Below are 23,545 nucleotides of genomic sequence, written 5' to 3' on the forward strand. Positions count from 1 at the left end.
CCCACAGTCACTGTCTGCGCTCAATAAATAGGATCGAATGAATGGACGAAGGCCTTTTCCCCTTCTGGCCCGTGAGCTCGTTGTGGGCAAGGGAATCTGTTCACTGTTGGATTGTACTGTTGGATTGTCCTGGCCTTAGCGCTTAGTACAGTGCTCTGCGCACAGGAAGCGCTCAATAAATAGGATCGTTTATTTTATTTTAATAGGATCGTTTCTTTTTGTCATTTTTGTCACGGGCCGTTCACCTCCTCTGGCCCGTGAGCTCGATGTGGGCCGGGAGTGTGACCGTTTATGGTGGTGCTGGCCTCTCCCGTGCGCTCAGTCCAGTGTTTCGCCCCCGGGAAGGGCTCAAGGAGTCCGATTGAGTGGCAGGCGGCAGGAAGGAGGAGGGGGCGGGTCCGGGGGCGGGGTCCCGGCTGGGCCCCTCCCCCCGGAGGCCGGTGGTGGTGGCCGGTGGTGTGGCCGTGCCGGGGGTCGTCGATGTCGCGGCTGCGGGGTCCGGGACCGGTCCTGCGGGGGCCTCCGGGCCGGGGCCTCTCCTACCTGGGCCGCCCCCAGCCGGGGGACCCCGGGGGGCCGGACCCGCGCCCCGCCGCCCCCTTCTCCCGATCCCGCATCGGGGTCTTCTTCCAGGGCCGCCCCCGCCTCCGAGACCCCTATCGCCAAGACCCCCTCCTGCGAGCGCACCTCCGAGCCCGCCTGCCCCCTCAGGTAGGCCCCGGGGGGCCTGGGGGGGAGGCTGGGCCTCAGCAGGGGGGAATTGGGGGCTGGGGTCGGGGCTAGGACTGGGGCTGAGCAGGTGGGGGCTGGGGGCTAGGACTGGGGCTGGGCAGGTGGGAGCGGGGGGCTGGAGGCTGGGCAGAGAAGCAACGTGGCTCAGTGGAAAGAGCTCGGGCTTGGGAGTCAGAGGTCATAGGTCCCTATCCCGCCTCTGCCACTTGGCAGCTGTGTGACTGCGGACAAGTCACTTCACTTCTCTGGGCCTCAGTTCCCTCATCTGGAAAATGGGGATTAACAGCGAGCCTCACGTGGGACAACCTGATTACCCAGTATCTACCCCAGCATGCTCTGCACATAGTAAACGCTTAACAAATACCGACATTATTATTATTCCTGAGGGCTGAGGGCTGGGCTGGGGGCTGGGCTGAGGGTTGGGGGTCGGGCTGGGGGTTGGGGACCAGGGGCTAGGACTGGGGCTGGGCAGGTGGGAGCTGGGGGCTGGGCTGAGGGTTGGGAGCTGGGGCAGAGCAGGTGGGAGTTGGGGGCCGGGGGCTGGGCCGAGGGTTGGGGACTGGAGCTGGGGGCTAGGAGTAGACTGGAGACTGGGCTTTTGCTTTTTTTTAAATGATATTTGTTAAGCACTTACTATATGCCAGGCCCTGTTCTAAGCACTGAGGTAGATACAAGTTAATCAGGTTGGACAAAGTCCTGGTCCCACGTGACGCTCACGGTCTTAATCTTCATTTCCCACTCCCTTCTGTGTCACCCCGACTTGTTCCCTTTGCTCTTCCCCTCTCCCAGCCCTACAGCACTTTTGTCCATAGCTGTAGTTTATTTATTTCTCTTCGTGTCTGTCTCCCCTCTAGACTGTAAACTCAAGGGAATCTGTCAGTTACATTGGTATATTGTACTTTCCCAAGAGCTTAATACGGTACTCTGCACACAGTAAACACTCGATAAAGACGACTGAATGAAGGAATTAATGATTTAATCCCCATTTGACAGATAAGGACGCAGAGAAGCGAAGTGACTGGGCCAAGGTCGCCCAGCAGACAAGTTTCAGAGCCAGAATTAGAACCCGGGTCCTTGTGACTCCCAGGCCCGGGATTTAATCACTGTCACACTGCAGGGTTGGGGCAATAATAATAATAATAATAATGGTATTTGTTAAGCGCTTACTATGTGCAGAGCACTGTTCTAAGCAGTGGGATTGATACAAGGTGATCAGGTTTTCCCATGTGGGGCTCACAGTCTTAATCCCCATTTTCCAGATGAGGTATCTGAGACACAGTGAAGTGACTCGCCCTAAATCACACAGCTGAAAAGTGGCAGAGCCGGGATTAGAACCCATGACCTCTGACTCTCAAGCCCGGGCTCTTTCCACTAAGCCTGGGACCGAAACCACGCACGCTGCCCCGGGGCCCACGTAGGTCAGGCCCCGACTGATCCGGTCCGGTGTTTAAGGGGCGGTGTGGACGTGGGATTGGGCCACCGCTCCCCTCCCACCCTCACCACCACTACCGTGTTCCAATCACCGTCACGTTCTGTTTTTGGGAGGGAGGTCAGAAGGCTCTGATTACTTTAGAATTGTTTTGTTTGACCTCTTACCTAGTAGTTCTTCGGCTGAGCCTGACCTGCACCCTCTAGATTAGGAAACCTTCCAGGGTCAGAACCCCGGTTAATCAGCGAGCGCTCTTCCACCCCTCCCTGCGAGACCAGGCTCATCGGTTTTGGTCGGAAGGGGCGATCGGCGGGTTTATGGACCAATGTAGGGGTGTATCGAGGAGGAGGAGGTGGCATTTTTTAAAGGACCATAAAGGAGGGGTGGCATGTGGAATGGCAAAACGGTGGCATAAGAATCGCCGGCCTGGGAGGCAAAGGGCCTGGATTCTGATTTATACAATTCATTTGCATTTCCTTGGTGCTTACTGTGCGCAGAGCACTGTACGAAGCGTTTGGGAGAGGACAGTAGAACAATAAACAGATTCATTCCCTGCCCACGATGAGCTTCCAGTCTAGATCTGATCCCGACTCTGCGGCTTACCTTCTGTGTGACGGGGTATTTGGAGAGCACAGTACAACAGAGTTGGGAGACACTTTCCCTGCCCACAGTGAGCTCACAGTTTAGAGGGGGAGACAGACACTAAGACAAATAATTTATCACATATAATATACAGATATGTATACAGGTTCTGTAGGCAAAGACAGAATAATAGGAATAATCATAATTGTGGTGCCTCTATTAGCTTCTCCGTAAAATAGGGATTCAGTACATGTTCTTCCTCTCCCTTAGACTCTGAGCCCCATGTGGGATGGGGACCGGGTTTAACCAGGTTAACGTGTATCTAAGTGTTTAGCGCAGCGCTTGGCTTATGATAGGAGCTTAACAAGCACCTCGATTATTGGGGGGGGGGGGGCGGGAAAGGAACCGAGGCGGGAGACTCTCGTCTGAAGGACGGATCTATGGGATGTCTGCTGGGGAGCGGGGAAAGACAAGAGACATTTATCAGTCGATCAATCAGTGGTATATTTTGAGCGCTTACTCTGTGCAGAACACTTGACTGAGGGCTTTTTTTCAAAAAATGGTATTTGCTAAGCACTCCCTGTGTGCCAAACACTGTACTAAGTCCCAGCAGCATTGCCTAGTGCAGTCAGCATGAGTCTGGGAGTTAGAAGGACCTGGGTTCTAATCTTGGCTCTGCCACTTGTCTGCTATGTGACCTTGGACAAGTCATTTCACTTCTCTGGGCCTCAGTTAAGCCAACTGTAAAATGGGGATTAAAAGCATGAGTCCCATGTGGGACAGGGAATGCGTCCAACCTGATTGACCTGTATCTACCCCAGCTCTTAGAACAGTGTTTGGCACATAGTAAGCACTTAACAAGTGCTATTATTATTACTGAGTTTTGGGGGAGTTACAAGATACTCAGGTTGGACAATGTCCCTGAAGCAAAGCAGTGTGGCCTAGTGGAAAGATCAGGGGCCTGGGAGCCAGAGGACCAAGTTTTTAATCCCGTCTCTGCCACGTACCTGCCACGTGGCCTTGGGCAAGCCACTTTCATTCATTCATTCAATAGTATTTATTGAGCGCTTACTAGGTGCAGAGCACTGTACTAAGCGCTTGGAATGTACAAATCGGCAACAGATAGAGACGGTCCCTGCCCTTTGACGGGCTTACGGTCTAATCGGGGGAGACGGGCAGACAAGAACAATGGCAATAAATAGAGTCGAGGGGAAGAACATCTCATTAAAACAGTGGCAAATAAATAGAATCAGGGTGATGTACATCTCATTAAACAAAATAAATAGGGTGATGAAGATATATACAGTCGAGCGGACGAGTACAGTGCTGAGGGGGTGGGATGGGAGAGGGGGAGGAGGAGAGGGAAAGGGGGGAGAAGAGGGTTTAGCTGCGGAGAGGTGAAGGGGGGGTAGAGGGAGCAGAGGGGAAACGGGGGAGTGCTCTGTGTCTCCTCTGAACAAAGACGCAGCATGGCCTAGTGTTTAGAGCCCGGGCCTGGGAGTCTGAAGGATCTGGGTTCTTATCCCGGCTCTGTCACGTCTCTGCTTTGTGACCTTGGACACGACGCTTCACTTCTCTGTCCCTCAGTTACCTCATCTATGAAATGGGGATGAAGACTGTGAGTCCCATGTGGGACAGGGACTTTGTCCGACCTGATGATCTTGTATCTACCCCAGCTTCTAGTACAGTGCCTGGCACAGAGTAAGCATTTAACAAATACCATAAAAACCAAACCAAACCTCAGCTTCTCCATCGGCAAAATAGGGGGGATTCCATACCCGTTTTCCCTGCTACTTAGACTGGGAGCCCCATCTGGAACTAGGATTGTGTCTGACCTGATTAACTTCTATCTACCCCAGCTCGTAAACATTGTTTGACACCTAATAAGTGCTTAACAAGTACTTTAACAACAATGATAATAACGATAGAACGATAATAATAGAATGTGTCTGCTTGTACTCTCCCAACCGCTTAACATAGTGTCCTGCACATAGCAAACACACAATAAATATGATTGAGTGATTTACTGCAGGCAGAGCGCTCTCCCAAGTGCTTGGGAGAGTACAATGCAACAATAAACAGACACGGTCCCTGAACTAGCTTACAGTCTAGAGGGGGTTTGACGGGTTATTTTTCCTTTCCTCCCCTTCTCTCAACCAGAGAGGGTAGGGAATGTTGACTGTGGCCCAAGAGAAGAGTTTGATTTAATAACTGGGTCAAGGGCAATGGGAGGGGACTGTGTACTGGAATCTCAAATGGAAATCAGGCCAGCAGTATCCTGGGTTTTAGAGCTCTGGGTTGGAAAACAGTTGTGCCTGCCAACTAGCTGAGAGGTAGCTGGGATTCCACTGGGAAGCTCCACTGCCCAGAATCGAACACGGCACTGGCTGACCCTCTGCCCAAAGACACTTTTTTTCAATAAAAAGAAACGGTATTTCTTAAGTGCTTACAATCCGTCGAGCGCCGTTCTAAGCACTGGGGTAGATCCAAGATCATCAGGCCGGTCCCACATGGGGCTCACGATCTAAGATCGGAGGGAAAACAGGTGTTAAACTCCCATTTTACATTTGAGGAAACTGAGGCCCAGAGAAGAGAAATGACTTGCCTAAGGTCACATAGCGGATAGGTGACCGAGTCAGGATTAGAACCCAGATCTTCTGGCTCCCGGGCCTGGGCTCTTTCCACTGGGCCATGCTGCTTCTCAATTACTTCCCCTGTGCAATAATCATAATCTTGCGGTATTGATTAAGCCCTGGCTGTGGGCCAGGCACTATGGCCTGGTGGATAGAGCCTGGGCCTGGGCGGATCTGGGTTCTAATCGCAGCTCCGCCACTAGTCTGATGAGTGACCTTCGGCAGGCCGCTTCACCTCTCTGGCCCTCGGTTACCTCATCTGTAAAATGGGGATTAAGACTATGAGCCCCGCGTGGGACAGGGACTGTGTCCAACCCGATTAGCTTGTATCTTCCCCAGCGCTTAGAACGGCGCCTGACACCTAGTAAGCGCTTAACAAATACCATAAAAAAAGCCCTGTGATAAATGCTGGAGGAGCGGAAGGATAATGAGGTCAGAGGCAGTCCCTGTCACACTCAGGGCTCCCAAAGTAAGTGGGAGTAAGCACAGGTATTGAATCCCCATTCTACAGAGGACAAAACTGGCAGAAAGGAGCCCTATGATGATAATGGTGATGGTAATAATAATAATTGTGGCATTTGTTAAGCGCTTATTATGTGCCAGCCACTGTACTAAGCGCTGGAGTGGGTACAAGCAAATCAGGTTGGACCCAGTCCCTGTCCCACCTGGGGCCCACCGCCTTGATCCCCATTTTCCAGATGAGGTCACTGAGGCCCAGAAAAGTGAACGCCTTGATCCCCATTTTCCAGATGAGGTCACTGAGGCCCAGAAAAGTGAAGTGGCTTGCCCGAGGTCACACAGCAGACAGGTGGCAGAGCCGGGATTAGAACCCATAATAATGTTGGTATCTGTTAAGCGCCTACTATGTGCAGAGCACCGTTCTAAGCGCTGGGGGAGATCCAGGGTCATCAGGTCGTCCCACGTGAGGCTCACAGTTAATCCCCATTTGACAGATGAGGTAACTGAGGCACAGAGAAGTGAAGTGACTTGCCCACGGTCACACAGCTGACAAGAGGCAGAGCCGCGATTCGAACCCATGATGTCTGACTCCCTGGCCCGGGCTCTATAAGTGGATATAAGTGCTGGGGGGTTGTGGGTGGCCTGAATAAAGAGAGCGAATCCAAGTGCAAGGATGATGCGGAAGGGAGAGGGAATACGGGAGATGAGGGCTTCGGCAGGAAAGGCCTCTCGGAGGAGGTGCGATTCACGATGGCTGGATCGGGGACGGGAGGGTTCGCGGGGACCCCCGTCTCCTCGGAGGGTCGGGGGCCCGGACTGAGGGCCGTGGCTTCCCCGCAGGTGTTCGCCGCCGTGCACGAGGACCTGCAGCGCTTCGGGGAGCTGGTGGCCGAGGAGGTGGACGCCCTGGGCCGCGAGTGCGAGCTGTGCCCGCCCTCGCTGCAGCAATATGACGCCTGGGGCCGGCGTGTGGACCGCATCGTCACCAGCCCCGCCTGGAGGAGGATGAAAGACCTGGCCGCCCACGAGGGGCTCGTGGCCGAGGCCTTCGAGAGGCGATTCTCCAACTGGAGGTAATCACAGTAGTAACGGTGATAAGAACTTTGGTGTTTGTTAAGCGTTTACTGTGGGCCAGACGCTGTACTAAGCGCTGGGGCGGATGAGAGAAGCGCGTGGCTTAGTGGAAAGAGCACCGGCTGTGGAGTCGGAGGTCGTGTGTTCTAATCCCGGCTCTGCCGCTTGTCAGCTGGGTGACTTTGGGCAAGTCAATTTACTTCTCTGGGCCTCAGTTACCTCATCTGGAAAATGGGCATTAAGACTGAGCCCCAAGTCGGACAACCTGATCACCTTCTATCTATCCCAGCGCTTAGAACACTGCTTGGCACATAGTAAGTGCTTAACAAATACCCTTAAGGTCATTATTATTATTATTATAATATGAACTAATCAGGTTGGACCCAGTGCCTGTCCCAAATGGGACAGTCTTTATCGCCATTTGACAAGTGAGGAAACTGAGGCCTAGAGAAGTGAAGTGACTTGCCCAAGGTCACTCAGCAGACGAGTGAAAGAGCCGGGGTTAGAATCTAGGTCCTTCTGACTCCCGGGCCCAGGCGGAAAAAGCATGGGCTTTGGAGTCAGAGGTCTTGGGTTCGAATCCCAGCTCTGCCACTTGTCAGCCGTGTGACTGTGGGCAAGTCACTTCGCTTCTCTGTGCCTCAGTTACCTCATCTGTCAAATGGGGATTAAGACTGTGAGCCCCACGTGGGACAACCTGATTCCCCTGTGTCTACCCCAGCGCTTAGAACAGTGCTCTGCATATAGCAAGCGCTTAACAAATACCAACATTATTAGGCCATGCTGCTTCTCAGGTAGCAGCCCCGATTGGGGGGACCGGGGGGGAATTTGGAAATGAATGAGTGAATCCCTGAGGGACCGTGGGTGGATCAGCCACCCCAAGTGAAGGGCAGAGTGTGGGAGGGCGCTCCTCCTGGGAGAGGCAGTGTGGCCTCATGGATAGAGCCCGCGCCCGGGAGTCAGAGGACCTGGGTTCTAATCCCGGATCCACCACTCATCTGCTGCGTGACCTTGGGTGAGTTATTTCACTCCCCTGGGCCTTGGTTCCCTCATCTGTAAAGTGGGGATTAAGACTGTAAACTCAATGTGGGCAGGGAACATGTCTACCAACTTGGTTAAATTATACTCTCCCAAGTGCTTAGTATAATGCTTTGCACGGTTAACATTCTATAAATATCACTGATTGATTTATTGCAAGCCTCACATAATAATAATAATAATGGCATTTGTTAAGCGCCTACTATGTCCCAAGCACTGTTCTAAGCTTTGGGGGCGATACAGGGTTGTCAGGTTGTCCCACGTGGGGCTCACGGTTTTAATCCCCATTTTACAGATGAGGGAACTGAGGCGCGGAGAAGTGAAGTGACTTGCCCCGAGTCACACAGCTGACAAGTGATGGAAGGGGGATTAGAACCCACGACCTCCGACTCCCAAACTGTGCTCTTTCCACTGAGCGACTCGGCTTCTCGCTCAATTTATCGAGAGCTTCCTGTGTGCAGTGTGCATGGGCCGTGTCCAGTCGGATTAACGTGCGTCTACTCCAGCACTGACTACAGTCCCTGGCAAAAAGTAAGTGCCTAACAAGTACCTCCCGGTTTATCTCCGCCCAGCCGTGTCTACCAGATGGCCAAGCTGTACCTGTTCGTGCCCTCCTCGGGCCTCTTCTCCTGCCCCCTCGCCATGACCGACGGGGCGGCTAAAGTCCTGGAGGTAAGTGGCCGGCAGGCGCGGCTCTCGGGGAGACCTCTCCCAGGGTCCGGCCGAGTCCCTCGCACCCGGTGTCCGGTTTCGGGGCGCTGGAGACCACCCCCCTCCTCGGTCTCCTCCCCTCCTGGCCCCACGGGCGGCCACTCGGAGACCGGCTGGAGCCGGGGGCTCATGGGCTCGGCCCGGGGAGGTGGGAAGGGGGCGGGGGCTCAAGCCCCTGCCGGTGGCCGTTGTGGCGGGGAAACCCCGCGTCTCCCCTGGCGTCGGATCGATCGACGGATCCGTTGCCCCTCTGCAGACGGTGCGGTGCTCGGGGCCGCCGGGGGCCGCCCTGGCTCACCTGACTTCCCGGGACCCCCAGAGCTTCTGGACCTCCGGCCAGTGGATGACGGAACGCAAGGGCGGCTCGGATGTGGGTGAGTGGGCCCGCTGGCCCTGCCCCGCCACGGGGGGAGAGCCGCGGGCTCGGGCGGGCGGGACCCCGAGCCCCAGGGGCGGCCACGGCCTCCGCGTCACCGGCCTTCTCCCCCCCTACCCCCTCAGCCCTGGGCACGGAGACGCTGGCCCGGGCGCAGGCCGACGGCACCTACCGGCTCTACGGGCACAAGTGGTTCACGTCCGCCACCGACGCCGACGTGACCCTGACCCTGGCCAGGGTGGTGGATGACCAGAACTGCGTCAAGGAGGTCAGGCTGGGAGAGGGCGGAGGGCTCGGCCCCGCTCCGGGGCCGCGCTTCTCCCGGCCACCGCTTCTACTTCCAGCTCCTGCTCCTGGCCCGCTCTGGCGGGTGACCCCGGGGCCGCTAACCCTGGCCCTCTCTGTCCGGGGATCCTGAAATCCCTGACCCTCTCCTCTCTGCCACCCCAGGGCCCTGCCCATCCCACTCTGGTGACCCTAAAGCCCCAAACCGTGACCCTTTCTGTCAGTTGGCCCCAAGGCCCCTGACCCTGTCTTTTCCGGTGACCCTAGGGGCCTGACCCTGTTCCACTCTGTCTGGTTATCCTGGGCCCCCTTGACCATGTCCCTCTCTGTCCGGTGACCCCAAGGCCCCTTTCCTGTCCTCTTGGCTGACCCCAGGGCCCTGACCCTGTCTCACTGTGGTGACCCTGAGGCCACTTCCCTGTCCTCTCCAGTCATCCCAGGACCCCTGACCCTGTCCTACTCTGTCCAGTGGCTTGTCCTCTCTGGTGACCCCAGGGCCCTGACCCCGTTCCCCTCTGACAAGCGGGAGGTCCTTTCCCTGTCCCCTCTGGTGACCGTGGGACCTCTGACCCTGCCCTGCTCTGTCCGGTGACCCCAACGTTCCCCGACCCCGTCCTCTCCGGCGACCCCAGGACCCTGACCCCGAGCCGGTCCGGATCTGTCCGGCGACCCCAGGGGCCCTGATGCTGTCCCGCTCTGTCCGGCGCTGCAGGGGACCCGAGGGCTGACCCTCTTCTTCCTGAAGCTGCGAGACGAGCAGGGGCGGCTGAACGGCATTGAGGTGCAGCGGCTCAAGGACAAGCTGGGCACCCGGCAGATGCCCACGGCGGAGCTGCTGCTGGACGGAGCCGAGGCCTACCAGGTAAAGGACGTGCCCGGGGGATCGCCGCAGGGGGCTGCCTCCAGAGACCCAGGCGGGCCGCTCTCCGGGGCTCCTGGAGACGCGCGTTCTCGGACGCCTCCGACCTGCTCCGGGATGGGCTCGGCCCCCACCCCTCTCGTCCCTCGGGATCCAGGGCTGCCCTCGGCCCGGAGAATCCCTCCTCGCTCCCCTGCTCGTGGCCCTGCTCCGAGCGGTGCCGGCAGTGACGGCAGGCCCACCTCCGCTTGGCTTTCAGATCTCCGCGGAGGGCCGGGGCGTGGCCACCATCGCCAAGATGCTGGCCATCACCAGGATCCACAACGTGATCAGCGCCGTGGCCTCCATGAGAAGGTGAAGGCTCTTAATACAGTGCTCAAGCACTTAGAATGGTGCTCAAGCCCTTAGTATGGTGCTCTGCACACAGTAAGCGCTCAATAAATCCCACTGATGATGAATGCTCTGTCCCCAGAGGTGGGTGAACATTGCCCAGGGGGGTTTGTGGAACGTCCCTGTGAGAAAGTGGTGCCCCCTAGTAGTCCTGCAGCCTCCTAGTGGGGGGCGGTCCAGGCCCAAATCAGCCCACCAGCGGCCCTTCTGAACAGCTCCTCCTAACACTAATAATAATAATAATAATGGTATTTGTTAAGCGCTTACTGTAGAGAAGCAGCGTGGCTCAGTGGAAAGAGCCCGGGCTTGGGTGTCAACGGTCATGGGTTCGAATTCCGGCTCTGCCACTTGTCAGCTGGGTGACTGTGGGCAAGTCACTTCCCTTTTCTGTGCCTCAGTTACCTCATCTGTAAAATGGGGATGAAGACTGTGAGCCTCACATGGGACAACCTGATTACCCTGTATCTACCCCAGCGCAACAGTGCTCTGCATATAGTAAGCGCTTAACAAATACCAACATTATGCACTGGGGGGGATACAGTGTAATCAGGTTGTCCTACATGGGGCTCACAGCCCTAATCCTCATTTTCCAGATGAGGTAACCGAGGCGCAGAGAAGTGAAGTGACTTGCTCAAAGTCACACAGCTGACAAGCGGCAGAGACCGGGATTAGAACCCACGACCTCTGACTCCCAAGCCCGGGCTCTTTCCACCGAACCACCCTAGTGAAAGCAGCCTGGGTGTCAGAGGACCAGGGTTCATTCATTCATTCAATAGTATTTATTGAGCGCTTACTATGAACTGAGCGCTTGGAATGAACAAGTCGGCAACAGATAGAGACAGTCCCTGCCATTTGACGGGCTTACAGTCTAATCGGGGGAGACGGACAGACGAGAACAATGACAATAAATAGAGTCAAGGGGAAGAACATCTCGTAAAAACCGATGGCAACTAAATAGAATCGAGGCGATGTACATTTCATTAACAAAATAAATAGGGTAATGAAAACATATACAGTTGAGCAGATGAGTACAGTGCTGTGTACATAGTAAGCACTTAACAAATACCATTACTATTATTATTATTACCATTAAAAGCCCGTTGCTCCCCCTGGCGGCTGGCGGGTGGCAGTTCATCCTGGCTGGTTTTCGGGCTCCCCCTGGTGGCTAAAATCCGTCTCTTCCTCTCCTTCCAAATTACTACCCCGTTAATCCAAGTAATAATAATAATGATGATGTTGGTATTTGTTGGTATTCTATAAAAACGTTCAGTCCACGTCTCCTCACTCCTCAGGAACCTCGAGTGGTTATCCATCCACCTCCGCATCGAAGAGAAACTCCTCATAATTCACTTTAAAACCTTGCCTCGGTTTGCCCCGCCCCCCCCCACCTCACCTTACTACTCTCCTACTCCAGCCCAGGCCAGACAGTTCACTCCTCTTAATGCCAGTCTTCTCACTGGGCCTCCATCTCATCTATCTGGCCGCCGACCTCTCGTCCACATAATAACGTTGGTATTTGTTAAGCGCTTACTATGTGCAGAGCACTGTTCTAAGCGCTGACCCTACCTCTGGCCCGGAAGGCCCTCCCTCCTCATATCTGCCGGACAATGACTCTCCCCACCTTCACAGCCTTGTCGAAGGCCCATCTTCTCCAAGAGGCCTTCCCTGCCTGAGCCCTCTTTTCCTTTACTTCCACTCCCTTCTGCTTCACTCTCTTTTACTCCCTTTATTCATCCCCCCCGCCCCAGCCTCACAGCACTTACGTATATATCTCTCATTTTATTTATAATAATGTAGGGATTTGTTAAGCGCTTACTATGTGCCGAGCACTGTTCTAAGCGCTGGGGTAGACACAGGGGAATCAGGATGTCCCACGTGGGGCTCACAGTCTTAATCCCCATTTTACAGATGAGGTAACTGAGGCACAGAGAAGTTAATGTTAATGTCTGTCTCCCCCTCTAGACTGTAAACTCGTTATGGGCAGGGACTGTGTCAGTTATATTGTAATAATAATAATTGTGATATCTGAGAAGCGCTTACAGTGTGCCACGTACTATATTAAGTACTGGGGTGGAAATAAGCAAATCTGTTTGGACACAATCCCTGTCCCGTGTGGGGCTCGCGGGCTCAATCCCCCTTTTACAGATGAATCGCATGAATACAACTGTCCTCTCTCAAGTGCTTAGTCCAGTACTCTGCACACTGTAAGCGCTCAATGAATACAATCGACTGATCGACCGACTGGCCGTCAGGTAGCGGTTCAGCCCGGCTGGCCTTCGGGCTTCCCCTTGTGACCATCGGCTGGCGGCTCACCGTAACCCCATGCCGTTTTTCCCTCGCTGCAGGATCGTCAACCTGGCCCGGGATTATGCCAGCAAGCGGTTCGTGTTCGGGAAGCTCATCAAAGACCACCCCCTGCACACCCAGACCCTGGCCCGCATGGAGGTGAGGTGAGGGTAGGGACCGAGGGGTGCCCGCCCCCCCCGAGTCATTTAGCATCACGACCGGATGGATGATGATAACGATAATAGGGCCGACTGTGGCATTTGTAAAGGACTTACTATGTGCCAGGCACCGTACTAAGCGCTGGGGTGGATACAAGCGAATCGGGTTGGTCACAGTCCCTGTCCCGGGTGGGACTCACGGTCTTCGTGCCCATTTTTCAGGTGAGGTAGCTAAGACGCGGAGAAGTGAAGTGACATGTCCAAGGTCACACAGCAGACAAGCGGCAGAGCTGGGATTAGGACCCAGTCCTCCTGGCTGTCGGGCCGGGGCTCTGTCCTCTAGGCCGCGATGATTGATCAAGGGTTCCCTATGGGCTAAGCGCTGTGCTAGCCATCGGGGTTAGATCCAAGATAGTCAGTTGGGGCCCAGGTCCCGATCCAGCACAGAGCTTGGCAAACAGGGCAACGGGTAACTTCTCCCCATTTTAAAGATGAGGACACTGAAGCCCAGAGATGCTAAGTGACGTGCCCGGGGTCACACAGCTGATGAGTGGTAAAGCAGGATTAGAACTCAGGTCCACCGCCCTTTCTACCGGGCCACACTGCTTCTCAGTACTTCCCCCAGGGGTGACAGATGACTATAATAATAATGATGGTATTTGTTAAGCGTTCCCTCTGTGCCAGGCACTCTACTGAGCGCTGGGGTGGGATAATCAGATGGGAACCAGCCCCCGTCCCCCGGAGGCCTCACTGTCTGAGTGAGGGAGAACAGGTGCCTCATCCCCTTTTACAGATGTGGAAGCTGAGGGGCAGAGAGGTTGAGTGAGTTGCCCTACATCACACAGCAGCAGGCCAGGGGCCGAGCTGGGACTGAAACTGGGGAGAGCCGGGCCCCGGCCCCCCCCAAAAGCTCCCCGGGTGGGTGGTCTGGGTGACCACGTGACCAGCGGGGTGGGGGCGTCTTGGCAGAGCCTTGGGGGCACCTGGCTGAGGCGGGGAGGCCTGGGGTGGGGAAAGAAGGGATAAAACAGTGCTTGGCATGTAGTAAGCACTTAATTACCGTTATTATTATAAAAGCAGGAGCTCGTCATCACTGGATGATCCCAGCCCGGGGTTGGGGGGGGCGGGCGTTGTTCTTTGATTCATTCACTCTTTTATTCATATTTATTGAGCGCTTACTGTAGGCAGAGCACTGGACTAAGCTCTTGGAAGAGGACGATAGAACAATTGTACTTCTCAAGTGCTTAGTACAGTGTTCTGTGCACCGTTAAGTGCTAAATTAATGCGATTGAATGAATGAATGAATGAACAGACATAATCCCTCCCCACAACGAGCTCACAGTTTAGAGGGGGAGACAGACATGAATAGAAATAAATAAATTTGCCTCCCCCGCCCCCCGGGGCCGACGGCCTCGCTGCCCGCCTACCGTCGGTCCCCAGGTGGAGACCCGGGGCGGGTTTCTCCTGGCTATGGAGCTGGCCAGGCTGCTGGGCCTGGAGGAGACCCACCAGGCCACCCCATCCGAAGAACGTCTGCTGCGTCTGCTGCCCTCCGTGGCCAAGCTGTACACGGGCAAGCAGGTAGCCGGGGCCGCTCAGCTTTGGCGGGGGGTTTGGAAGAGGCGGGGAGACCGGGAAAAAGAGGGGGGCCTGGTGGGATGGGGTCCGGGGGAAGGGGGGCTGGGCGAGGGGCCACGGTGAGCTGGGAGTGGGTCGGACCTGTGGAGTGGGGGTGCCTCTGCCTTCGGGGCTCTTTGGGGTCCCGGGGGAGGGGACGGGGCAAAGCCGGGGGTGGGGCGGGCCCCGGGGAGCCCCCGAGGGCGGTCCCCGTCCCGCCCGGCGGTCCTCAAGAGGCCGGGACCCCGAGCGAGACCGTCGTGGCGCAGGCCGTGGCCGTGGTGTCGGAGGGGCTGGAGTGCTTCGGAGGGCAGGGCTACATGGAAGACACGGGCCTGGCGGGCCTGCTGCGCGACACTCAGGTACCGCCCGGAGCCCGCCGCTCCCAGAATACCCCTGGTCTGGGCCCCCGGGGGCGGAGTGGGGACCCTCTCCTCCGCGAGGCCTTCCCAGATTTAGCCCCACTTTTCCTCATCTCCCAGCCCCTCCTGCGTCGCCCTGACTTGCTTCCTTTGCTCTTCCCTCCTCCCGGCCCCACAGCACTTATGCACATATCTGTCATTTTCCTCTAAACTATAAACTCGCTGCGGGCAGGGAATGTCACTGTTTATTGTCGTTTTGTAGGCTCCCAAGCGCTTAGCAGAGCGCTTTGCAGACAGTAGGTGCTCAGTAAATACGAATGAATGAGTGAATGAGCACAGCAGGGGAGACAGGGCTAGGGATAATAATGTTGGTATTTGTTAAGCGCTTACTATGTGCAGAGCACTGTTCTAAGCGCTGGGGTAGACACAGGGGAATCAGGTTGTCCCACGCGGGGCTCAGTCTTCATCCCCATTTTACAGATGAGGTCACTGAGGCACAGAGAAGTGAAGTCACTCGCCCACAGTCACACAGCTGACGAGTGGCCGAGCCGTGATTCGAACCCATGACCTCTGACTCCAAAGCCCGTGCTCTTTCCACCGAGCCACGCCGCTCGGAACAGCCCTGCCTCAGCTTCCTGGAGGGTCTCTGGGGTCCAGCGACGTGCCTCCACCGGAGACTCCCCGTCCCGGGGCTGACGCCAAAGGGGACACGAGCGAGAAGTCGGGGTCTCCTCACTCCCAACTAGAGGACAGAGGTCACCTCTGCCTCGTTCGTTTCGTGGGACTTGTTAAGTGCTTAGTATGTGTCCAACACTGTTCTAAGCACCGGGGTGGGTACGAGTTAATTAGGTCGAACACAGTCCCTGTCCCACGTGGGGGCTCACAGCCTGAAGTAGGACGGAGAACAGGTGTTGAATCCCCATTTTACGGTTGAGGAAACCGAGGCCTGGAGATGAGTGGTTTTAGTACGGTGTCTGGCACATAGTAAGCAATTGACAAATACTATTATGACGATGATCATTATTATAGATGTGACTCCCCCAAGGTTACACAGCAAGCAGTTGGTAGAGTCCGACTCCCAGGCCCGTGCTCTTTCCATTAGGCCACGCTGCTCCTCAGCGTTCCTGGGGGCCGGGTGGCCGTCGATAAACGGGGAACGGGACCCCGCCGGGCCCTTCCCCTTCGGTGGGGCGGACCCCTCTGTCCGCACGCTTGTCCCCGTCCAGGTGCTGACCATCTGGGAAGGAACCACCAACATCCTGGCTCTGGACGTCCTGCAGGCCCAGCTCAAGAGCGAGGGCCAGGTGCTCCGGGCCTTCGCCTCATCCGTCCAGGTGGGCGCATCGCGCCCGCGGAGGGACCGGGGCAAAGCTGGGGCAGGTGGGCCGAGGGGCCGGAGTGGTCCTGGGGCAGAGAGGCGTTAGGGAGGCAGGCTCCGGGCCTGGGATCCCAGAACGGACTCTTGGAGGAGGGCGGGGGGTGACCTGAGATGTCCCCCACCCCGTCCCCGGGGAACGTGGCTGCCTCAAATGACTGACACGGAGCCCGGTGAGCCGGGGGAAGCGGGGCTGGCTGCGTCTCCCCCTCTAGCCCGGGGTCGACTGGCCTCGGCGGGTTCGTCTCGCAGGAGAAGCTGGACTCCGCCCGTGAGCGCCCGGCCCTGGCGGCCCCTGGCCGGCGCCTGCAGGACGCCCTCCGGCAGCTCCACCGGTTCCTGGAGGAGGTCCCGGGTCTGGGGGGCACCGCCATGGAGACGGCGGCCCGGGATTGGGCCTACTCTCTGGCTCGCATCTACATAGGTACCACCCCCCGGGGGCAACGGGCCAGGGAGAGGGGCCGAGGGGGTAGCGGCCGGGCCCGGGGAGGGTGACGGAGCCACGGGCTCTTTCGGCTTCCTGGGGGGGAACAGTGGGCTCCACCGAACACCCGCTGGGGGCGGCGACCTGGACCCAGTGCCCGGCGAGGGGCGTCGGAACACGAGACGCGTTCCCTGCCCACAGGGAGCTTCCGCTCCGAAGCTTTTTGCCTCCCAACCCGGACCCGGCTCGGGGCTGCACGGCTCGCGACTCAGACAGCCGGGGACGGGGGCGGGCTGGAAACGTGTCCTTGATTGTTCTACTGTCCTCTCCCAAATGCGTACTGTTGTGCTCCGCACCCGGCGTTCATTAAGAATGAACGGATGGATGAGCGAATGAAGGGAGAGGCTGGGGTCCCTTCGGCTTCCCTGCCTCGGTTTCCTCCCGGCGGGTCACCGGAGGCCGGTGCGGTGTGGCTGGGCTCTCTGGGAAACGGGAGGCAGGGGAAGTAATGGTAGGAGGTGGTCTTCCCCCTCAGGGGGCTGATGGGCCAGAGGGGGGGGTCTTTTCCCCTCTGTGAGCCTGGCGGTTGCCTCCCTTCACGGGGTCTGGTGATGGGAGCCGCAGTGGCTGGGTCCCTGGCAATGGGGAGCAGGAGACAGCTGGGGAGGATGTGAACTAGTGTGTGTGTGTGTTTGTGTGTGTATACGTGTGTGCCTTTTCTCCCTCCTTCCTGGTCCTTTTCCCAGGTGACCTGATCACGTATGTACAGATGTGTAAGTGTGAGAGAGATGGACAGATGGACAGATCTCTCTCTCGGGCCTTTCCTTCTTTCCCTGTGCCTTTCCCAGGGGTGCTGCCTGTGCAACACATGGGCGAGGAGCCGGGGGGGGGGGTGTGTGTGTGTTGTGTACGTGTGGGCGTGTTTGCATGTGCACATGAGCGTCTGTGTCTGTTGACGTCTCCCTCAGGCGATCCGAGGGGGGCTGCTTGTGGATCGTACTGCATTGTGTATGTGGGGTGAGAATGTGTGTAAGTGTGGGTGGGTGCGAGGGAGAGAGGGAGGGAAAGGGAGAGCCTTCCCTCTCCGGCCCCACCTCCCTGCCCGGGCTGACCCCCCGACCCTCGCTTGTGCCTCCCCCAGGGGCGCTGCTGGTGGAACACGCCGCCTCGTCGGCCGCCTCCCCCACGGACGTCTACGCGGCGCAGAGGTGAGAATCCATTCCTCGCCGGCCTGTCGGCTCCACGCTGGTTTCCTGACCCGCGAAACCCGCCATGACCCTCTCCCGGCCTCCAGCCTCCATCCGGGACGGCTCTGGATCCTCGCACCCTACCAACTCCCTATTAACTGGTGGTAGTAATTGTATAGCAATTGTTAAGTGCTTACTCTGTGCCAAGCACTGGGGTAGAGACAAGATAATCAGTTCCTGTCCCATCTGGGGCTCAACCTAAGAAGGAGGGAGGACAGGGATTGAATCCCCCTTGTCAGATGAAGAAACGGGCACGATTTTTTCATCTTGCTTTCTTTTAATGGTATTCAAGTGCTTATAATGCATCGGACACTGTTCTGAGCACTGGGGTAGATACAAGTTAATTAGGTTGGACACAGTCACTGCCCTACATGGGGCTCACAGTCTAAGGAGGCAGAACAAGAGAACTGAAGCACAGAGAAGTTAAGTGACTTGCCCAAGGTCCCACAGCAAGCCACTGGCAGAGTTGGGATTAGAACCCAGGTCCTTTGACTCCCAGGCCCTGGGCTCTTTCCACTAGGTCAAGCCGCTCCTCCTAAGAGGAGTTAAGTGAGGAGGATCCCAGCCTCCTTATATGAGAAGCAGCATGGCGTAGAGGATAGAGCCCGGGCCTGGCTTCTAATCCTGGCCCCGCCACTTGTCTGCTCGGTGCCCTTGGGCAAGTCACTTCACTTCTCTGGGCCTCAGTTACCCCATCTGTAAAACGGGGATGGAGACTGTGAGCCCCACATGGGATATCGACCGTGTCCAACCCCATCTGCTGTATCCACCCCAGCGCTTAGTGCAGTGTCTGGCGCATAGTTAAGCGCTTACCAAATACCCTAATTATTATTATTATTATTCCCCTTCCACGATACCCCCTCCCACTTCAGAACCCTTCCCGGGTCGAGATCATCAGTCATTTGAAACCAAAGCAGAGTCAAGCCTCCGTCCTGACTGGGCCAAAACGATCTCGCTTCCAGGAGGGTGGAGACCCAGGAGGGCTAGACTCCCTCCCCCATAGCCTGTGCGACCCCTGGGGACCGGGGCCGCGTCCAGTCCGTCTTTATCATACCTCCCCGCAGCTCTCAGCACAGTGCTGGGCACGCCACCGTTCTTATTCTATCATCTCCCCGCCAGGTGGTGCGAACGGGATCTCTGCCCCACCGCTGCCGGCGCCCTGGCGGGCTGCTACAGCCAAGAGGCCGTTTCCATGGACGCCGCCCTGGTCTACGAGGGAAGCCCCCTCCTCGACACGATGCTGTGAGCCCCCCCCCCCCCCCACCACCCCGAGCTCGCCCGGCGCCCGCTTCCGGCCAGGGGCCCGAGCCGACGGTGGCCACGGCCTCCGAAGGAATTTTAAATGGAAATTAGTTCGAAGTAGCTTTTCGGCAAGGGAAGGACCTCGCCCGAAAGGTCGGTATCCCAGCTAAGTGCCTCGGGGACGTGACTCAACGGCCCCCATTTGGCTGCGGGGTCGTCATCTAGCTGACTTGAAAAGAGACATCGAGGCCAGTCGGGAGGCCGCGCCGAACCTCATCGGCGGAACCGAAGAACGAGGTGAGCGCGGGGCGTGCGTGAAAGGTCAGCTGTTAGTCCCGGGCCCCCTTCCACCAAAAACCGATTAAAAAGCCAGAAGCCGAGTCTGAATTCTCTTTGAGTCCGAGCCGGGCACGAGGACTTTGTCATCAACCGGAATCTGCGGGGTCACCTACGGGCCACGTCAAAGCCCACTAGAGCCCCACGGGGGCTTGGGGGGGATCACGGTGTTGTCTTTCGGGGGCCTCCCGGCCGGTCGCCCCCGCCTCAGCCCGGCGAGGCTGGGCTTGCCCCGTCCACCCCGGTGGCCCAGAGGACCCCTCACCAGGCCTGCCATATGATCCAAGTCCCCTGCCTACACCACCTCCTCCCCTAATAATCCCGCCGGGCGAGGGACGGTCGCGGGTGACAGACGAGGCTCCCAGGTCTGAGCTGCCCCCAAAACGTCCCTGGCTGGGGAGGGGGCGAGGGGCGAACGCCGGTCCCCGGAGTGATGCTCACGGCCTGCTTCTTTGGACCGGGCCACGGCGGAAACCGGGAAACATTCCCAGACTGCAATAATAGACCGAAGCCACATCTCTCCTAAAACGGGGTGGGGGTAACGGTCTGGAACGGCTCCCTAACGGCTTCCTCGACGACTCCGCCGGGGCGGTGAACGTAGGAAGGCGTGCGTGCTGGCGGAGGTGACCATGCGCAACTCTCAACTTTATTCACTTTTATTTATATATTTAACAATTTCTAAAGTATTTACTCCTTGCTCTGACAAAAAAATGAAAAATAGAAGGAGCGCCGACTCCTCTTCGGGAGAGAGAGGTTATATGTACAGCTACGGAGAGTTACGGTTCCTCCTTTACATACACAGAAAAATAATATTAATTAAAAAAGTGCTTCGTTGATCAAAAAGGGAGACTAACAGCTGCAAGCGTTTATTCACACTGTACATCAGACCCAAGAAACCCGTATCGTAACCTCTTGGCACCGGTCCTCGGCACGGCGCCGCCGGACGGCAGGGTTGTCCCGGGTTCTTCCCGTCCAACTCTCCGCCCGGTTCGCTCGACTCTTAGCTCCTCGGCTCCGGAAGGAGGGCGGCATCTCCGGTTCCGCCGAGCCCCCCCGCTCCCGGCCTCTCCCGCTCCCAGCTTCCCGAGCGGGGGGTTTCGGCCGGACTGGTCGCTTGGCTCTGCTCCTCCCCTCCGAGCCAGGCGCCCTTCCCACACCCTGGAATCCGCATTCCCTGATCCTGGAACTCTTATCCATTTCCGCCCCCCGCGCCCCAAACCTTGTCCCCCCTGGATGCCGCCTGATCTCCCCCGCCCCCCGCGCCACCCCGGTCTTTCGGGACCCAGTCTCGGCACCCCCCCCCCGCCCCCCCAAGCCAGTGTAGCGAGAGAAAACACGCCCGCACACACCCAAGCGTGACCTCACTGCCCCCGGCCTGGGCCGGACCCTTGGTCTTCCTCCGGGGACCGGTCCGGCCAAGCGCCCGGTGGGCTGGCTGCTGACCGGAGACCAAACGGGGCGGTCTGGGGGAGAAGGCCGAAAGGAGGGTGTCCGCCCCTGCCCCCCCGGCACCCGGACACTCAGACCCGCAGGCGGAAGAGCTCAGGAAGTGGAACCTTCCCTGTGAGGGGCTGCTCTCCTTCCCGAGGCTACCCTGCCAGCTTAGAGTCTTTCGTGGGGAGAAACCGAGGCCGGGACCTCCAACGGGAGGTCCGACTGGCTGGAGGGGGCGGTCCTGGCCGCAGATGAGACCGCCGCACTGAGTCTGTGCTGCCCGGTATTGTGGGGGCCGGGGGCCCCCCAACCCTTCCAACTCCCTGGTGACTTGGTGGTCCAGGCCCTGCCTTCTTTACTCCCCCCGCCCTCCCAATCACCCAACGTTCTGGTGAAGTGGGGGTCTGGGCCCTGCGTTCTCGACTCCCCCCCATCGCCCCCAACCATCCAGTGTCCCGGTGATTTGGGGGTCCAGACCCTGGGCACCCCAACCCATCCAACGTCCCACTGAGGTGCAAGTCGGGCCCTGTGTTCCGCACACTCCAGACCTGCTCGCCGCCGCCCCTTCCCCTCACACCGTGTTCTGAGAGTCTGGGGGTCCGTGGGGAAAAGGGCCGGCTCTCTCCCTCCCTTCTTCCTTTCCTTTCACTTCCTGGAGCCACACACTCTGCTCGGCCACGGCGTCCCGGGACACGGGCTCCGGACGCGGCCATCACCGGTGGGCCGTGCAAAAGTAGGCCCGTCGGTGAGAGACGGGGTGGGGGGGGGCTCCCCGTGGGTGACCGTGAAAACCGGGGGAGCTCCCCCGGGTACTGCAGGGGCCGGGGGAGGGGGTGGAAAGACTCCCCAGGGCGGACAGCGTCCACCGTAAGAACGGAGTGCGCGAGCGGGAGCTCTTTCAAGGAAGCCACGTTCCCGGGCTCTCCCGGCAGGTAAGGTTCCCCGCGGGCCACCCCAAGCGCCGTCGGGCCCCCCGAAGTCGCGTCGGGCCCCCCCCCCCCCCGGCCCCACTGAGGCACAGCCAAAGCGACCGAAAGCGTTGGCCCCGGTCCTTGGGTCTACCCCGCACACCGTCTCCGTGACCAACGCCCCCCTCCCCTCTCCTCCGCCGCGGCCAAGTCTGACGGCAGGCCGGCCAACGCCCCGGGGGGGGACCGGCCCGCCCCCCCCTTGTCCTCTGCAACACCCCCCCCGTGCCCCACCCTCTTCCGGCAAACCCAAACACACCGGGGGCGGAGGGCCCGCGGGAAAGGGGGACAGGCGGGGGAGAGTCCAAGAAAGCCCACGATCCGGTGCCGTGTGCGTGTGTGTGTTACAGCTCCGTCCCTCCGAGCGGGCGCCCCCCGAAGCCCCCATCCGAAGTGCGCGGTCCCTCCCGGGCGGGCGGCCCCGCCCCGGGAGGCGGGGTCCGCCCCGGCCCCCCCCGGCCCCGGCCCCCCCCGGCGGGCGGGGACCCGTCAGTTGGACGTGGCAGCGATGGGCTTGTCCAGTTCGAGGTCCAGGCTGGCGCCCGGGGGGTGCAGGTGGCTGTAGCAGGCCTTGCAGACGCGACTCGGCTCGAAGAGCTGCTGGCTGGGCACCGGCACCTTCTGGTTGCAGCAGGTGGCGCAGAACACGTTCCCGCAGTTCCTAGGGGCCGCAGACGGGGGAGAGAAGCCGGGGGAACGTCACTGGCCTCCGAGGACCGAGGTTAGTGCCCGGGCACCCGCCCCCCCCGGCCCGAGGGCACGGAGGGATCGCCGCTCGCAGCCACGGACCGCCGGGGCCCGGCGCGGAGGGCCCCGTGCTCGGCTCCCTCGGATAGCGGAGGCCCCGGGGCACGGGGGGGGCCGAAGCCCGGAGGGGGCCGTTTCCGGCCCCGAGACGCCCCGCTGTTCCCGGCGCCCCGGCCCGCGGTCGGGAGCCCGGGGTCGCCCGCTCGGCGGCCACGTTCCAACAGTACGCCGGGCGGAGAGTCTCCCCGGCCCTCGGGGTCTCGGCCCGGCTCTCGGGGGAGCACCGCGGCCCGGAGGTGGTCATGCGAAGCCACGGGGGGGGCAGCCGGGGGTGGCCCTCGCTCAGCGTGGTCACGAAGCTGCCCCGTGACGGGGCCGCGCGCACGCCCGCACGCGCGCACACACACACATGCCTACGGACCGGGTCAGTCACACCGACCGGGCATGCGGATGCCAGATATTCGGTGGGAAATCCAGGGTCCGGTGGCCCCCCAACGTGCTCGTGGCACAAGCCCGGGCCTGGGGGCCAGGGGGCCTGGGTTCTCATTCTGGCTCCTCTACTTGCCTGCTGGGTGACCCTGGGCAACTCATTTCACACCCCGGACCTCCGTTTCCCTCAACTGCACAATGGGGATTCCGTCCCTGTTCTCTCTCCTACTTAGCCTGTGAGTCCCACTGCGGGAGGAGACCTATTCTCAGCCTGACGAACTTGCATCTACCTCAGCACTTAGAACGACGTCCGACTCGTAGTTAAGTGCTTGACAAACATCACTGGAGGGGA

The 23,545-nt window shown here is 58.8% G+C and overlaps 2 protein-coding genes across 7 annotated transcripts in view; one reads left to right on the forward strand and one right to left on the reverse strand.

Moving 5' to 3' along the window:
* The first annotated feature begins 430 nt into the window (after positions 1 to 430).
* LOC114806156 (acyl-CoA dehydrogenase family member 11-like) lies at positions 431 to 19,659 on the forward strand. The gene is made up of 14 exons (XM_029049496.2): positions 431 to 711; positions 6,676 to 6,908; positions 8,520 to 8,619; positions 8,915 to 9,032; positions 9,160 to 9,302; positions 10,032 to 10,181; positions 10,438 to 10,532; positions 12,914 to 13,013; positions 14,453 to 14,593; positions 14,899 to 14,991; positions 16,218 to 16,325; positions 16,619 to 16,790; positions 17,932 to 17,998; positions 19,157 to 19,659. Exons 1-14 carry the CDS (start codon positions 481 to 483, stop codon positions 19,281 to 19,283), a joined length of 1,878 nt encoding a protein of 625 aa, XP_028905329.1. The 5' UTR covers positions 431 to 480; the 3' UTR covers positions 19,284 to 19,659.
* A 2,678-nt stretch (positions 19,660 to 22,337) lies between these two features.
* The window catches only part of MTMR3 (myotubularin related protein 3), a 97,031-nt gene continuing 95,823 nt past the window's right edge, over positions 22,338 to 23,545 (reverse strand). For all 6 annotated transcript variants that reach the window (XM_029049491.2, XM_029049495.2, XM_029049494.2 and 3 more), the window contains one exon: positions 22,338 to 22,678. In XM_029049491.2, the coding sequence (XP_028905324.1) occupies positions 22,507 to 22,678 (172 nt within the window). In that variant the 3' untranslated portion in view covers positions 22,338 to 22,506. The remainder of the gene's footprint in view (positions 22,679 to 23,545) is intronic.

The sequence above is a fragment of the Ornithorhynchus anatinus genome, chromosome 21, assembly GCF_004115215.2.
Source record: "Ornithorhynchus anatinus isolate Pmale09 chromosome 21, mOrnAna1.pri.v4, whole genome shotgun sequence".
Taxonomy (NCBI): Eukaryota; Metazoa; Chordata; class Mammalia; order Monotremata; family Ornithorhynchidae; genus Ornithorhynchus; species Ornithorhynchus anatinus.

Coding starts and splice junctions, on each gene's coding strand:
- LOC114806156 (XM_029049496.2), top strand. CDS start 481: ATGTCGCGGCTGCGGGGTCCGGGACCGGTCCTGCGGGGGCCTCCGGGC. Junction 10,182..10,437: donor ACGGAGCCGAGGCCTACCAG/GTAAAGGACGTG, acceptor CTTGGCTTTCAG/ATCTCCGCGGAGGGCCGGGG. Junction 14,594..14,898: donor AGCTGTACACGGGCAAGCAG/GTAGCCGGGGCC, acceptor GTCGTGGCGCAG/GCCGTGGCCGTGGTGTCGGA.